Below are 3,022 nucleotides of genomic sequence, written 5' to 3'. Positions count from 1 at the left end.
TTAATTATTTTAATCATTTTAATCATTATATATATTTTTGGTATATTATAACACTCATCTCAGGCGCCTCTTACAATCTGTCCTCAGATCATAAAGTTTGCTTATAGTCGATCGCTAAGTGACTAGAGGGTGGTAGAAGTTTTTCCCTGAGTACACGCATCTATCGGAAATTAATCCCTACCTTATTGTTACAAATCTATCACCTTTTAGCCAACTAAACATCTCGTGGAGACACCATGAAATCTATACATGGCGGCAAAGGTCATACGCTGATTCTAGGTGTCCCATACGATTTATTCCACAATTATTTATAGTCATTCATAGAGAACATGAAATTTCTACCTTTATATCGAAAAGGTAGTTATGCTCACCTTAAACACCTCTCATAGTTCTTTCTTAGATTATGTGAAAGGACGTAAATCACAAGGTCAACTTATAATCTATCGCTAAATTGATTAGGGGGTAGGAGGGGGTTTTTTTTTCCGATGGCATGCGTCCGTCAGGAATTGATCCCCTGTTCTATTGTAATAAGTCTATCATTCTTTAGCTAATTGGACATCCTGTGGAACAACATGAAATCTATACCTAGTTCGTATTGTAAGATGATTAGATAAGTGATAATTTGGGTCGCTAATGGCTTGAGGGGAGGTGGGTGAAGAAAGGATTTTGATAATCAAGTATCATTAAATGTTCATAATTACCTTCCATTACTTTTGTAAGGGCACAATTAATTGATGACAACAAGAAGAGGAATATCAATTGAAGTCAGGTCCACCAGTCATGAAGCATCACCACCTCGCCAATAATCGACAACATTGATCTGCTAAATAACTAACAAACACCACCAATCACAATTTTGAAGTACAATTAATCAGAGAACACCTGATCACGTAATTAATGAATGCATGCATGCAATCTAGATCACGAATCCAACGATGGAATGCACCACGTCCCAAACGTACGGACGTACGGACAAGGGCGGTTATGATTGACTGGAGCCCTTTTTTATCTCGCCTCGTTGGCTTGCTTGAAGACGTCGGCCTGCGCCTGGGCGGCGCCGTCGGAGGTGATGGAGCCGACGAAGGCGGACTTGACCTGCGGCGTCGTGTAGGGGAACTTGCTGTTGACCATGGAGTTGAGGAAGGCGGCGGTGCCCTCGCGGAAGAGCTCGCCGTACCCGTCCGGCCTCGTGTTCGTCAGCGCCGCCGGGAGGCTGGGGTTGCTGCCGAAGAAGGCGGAGCAGCCGTGGCCGAAAATGTCCCCGATGTTGCCCAGCGACCCCAAAATGGCGGCTATGATCTCAGGGTGGGATCCCCAGTACCTGCAATCGGTAATTAACTAATCATCGACGCCGGCAACCTCGATTTCAGTCCATAGAACGTACATACAGTAAGCAATATTCAACTTACCTGCATGTACCAGTGAAGAAGGGAGGGATCTGCGGGTTGACTGCAGGGGTCGAAGGCGAGGGGTAGGCTGGAGAAGAGTGCTCGCCGCCGCCTCCTGTGGCGGGAGGCGAGTTATAGTAGCCGCCCCCGGGTGTGCTTGGTGTTCCCTTATCCGGTGTGGGAGTGCCGTAGCTTCCGCTTCCATGGTGATACGGCGTGGGGGTGGCGTGGGAGGCTCCGCCGGAGGGAGTCGAACAATCCGGCGCGCCGCCGTTGGAGTCTGCAAAGGAAGAAAATACGAGGTTTTACAGTAAGCCAAGAACCTGGAGGTCTCAAAGTGAACCTACGAGATGGAGAGGTCCCAGTTGAGGGAGGATAGAAGTTCTTCTGCTCCTGCTCCTGCTCCTGCAGACTTCGACTCATGGCCACATTTAGAGAGGCCAACACGAGCAGCAGAGAGCAAACCATGAGACACTTGCAGCATTCCATGCTTGACCAATTTGTTGCAGCGATGGAGAGGACTGGTGTGGTTGCAAGGACATAAATACCCACAACAAGTGTTGAGATCCAGCGAAGATCATTGATGAGCATGGATTCAGTTCGGTAGTGAGTAGCTCGATAACATTAAATGAGTTCTTTGCCTCAGCTGCCCTGCATTCATCCGTTCCATTAGATGCCATGGCTTGACTGCTCATTGGATGCTTCAGACTCATCCTGAGTAATCCAACTGAGCAGGATACATTACATTTGGGAGCAGTACATGACATGGATTTAGGTGAGGCATTGATATAAATCACATGGGAAATTTAAGAAATTACTTGTTTTTAAGGATTCAGATGCACAGCGAGTGCATTAATTCAGTCTGGAAATGTATCAAACAGATCAAAAGCAGAATGAGGAGGGCAGGAAGGAAGCATTGATATCAGTAGTTGCCCTGTTTGGGGGGAAGGGGACTGTGGTTTACAGCACTACTCTGTATGGAATGAGTTGGCTCTCAGAGTTTTCTTGTGCAAGAGAATGATGATCTGTTTCTGCAGTGCCTTGCATAATGCAGAGTGACTGCTTGCTTTGCATCAGCTACTCAACTGCTTTGCCTCACATGATCAAAACGTCTTTCAATACGCCACCATTTATGAATTGCAGAAATGAAAATAAAAGTTGGAACAGTAGTTGTTGGGCCCTTGAGGTAGGGGTAAATAGCAATTCACAATTTGATTCTTATTTATCTTTCGTTATACTCGTCTATAAAAAAATTAGACATGCAGCAGAAATATACAAATATAATATAAACATATGCCCAACATAAATCGTTTTACATAGTTTGAAATTAGCGACATGACATATGTAGTGGGAGGTTTATAGTATATAATTTATATTATAAATTTTTTAATATAAACCGCTCTCCTATGGCACAGGTAGAGTTTATAGTTTTTTTTATAAATCTATATTAAAATTTTGGGACCAAGTTTATAAAAAAATTAGTGGAAAGATGATATAGAGAAAATTTTAAAAGTGGAGTTTTTAAAAGAAAGAGATTTTATGATAATAGAGAGTGAGTTTTAAAAAAAGTAAGATTTTTAATTTTTGATGTGATTATTATGTGGTAGAGCATAAATCTCTTTAAGAGGTTTACG

At 43.1% G+C, this 3,022-nt stretch overlaps 1 protein-coding gene across 1 annotated transcript; it reads right to left on the bottom strand.

Moving 5' to 3' along the window:
* Positions 1 to 821: 821 nt before the first annotated feature.
* LOC122049609 (protodermal factor 1-like) lies at positions 822 to 1,912 on the bottom strand. The gene is made up of 3 exons (XM_042610975.1): positions 1,736 to 1,912; positions 1,410 to 1,668; positions 822 to 1,321 (listed from the first exon to the last, which is right to left on the bottom strand). Exons 1-3 carry the CDS (start codon positions 1,875 to 1,877, stop codon positions 1,006 to 1,008), a joined length of 717 nt encoding a protein of 238 aa, XP_042466909.1. The 5' UTR covers positions 1,878 to 1,912; the 3' UTR covers positions 822 to 1,005.
* Between the last annotated feature and the right edge of the window lie 1,110 nt (positions 1,913 to 3,022).

The sequence above is a fragment of the Zingiber officinale genome, chromosome 2B, assembly GCF_018446385.1.
Source record: "Zingiber officinale cultivar Zhangliang chromosome 2B, Zo_v1.1, whole genome shotgun sequence".
Classification (NCBI taxonomy): domain Eukaryota; kingdom Viridiplantae; phylum Streptophyta; class Magnoliopsida; order Zingiberales; family Zingiberaceae; genus Zingiber; species Zingiber officinale.
This window is presented reverse-complemented; position numbering and strand designations above follow the sequence as displayed.

Coding starts and splice junctions, on each gene's coding strand:
- LOC122049609 (XM_042610975.1), bottom strand. CDS start 1,877: ATGGAATGCTGCAAGTGTCTCATGGTTTGCTCTCTGCTGCTCGTGTTG. Junction 1,669..1,735: donor AACTGGGACCTCTCCATCTC/GTAGGTTCACTT, acceptor CTTCCTTTGCAG/ACTCCAACGGCGGCGCGCCG. Junction 1,322..1,409: donor TTCTTCACTGGTACATGCAG/GTAAGTTGAATA, acceptor TACCGATTGCAG/GTACTGGGGATCCCACCCTG.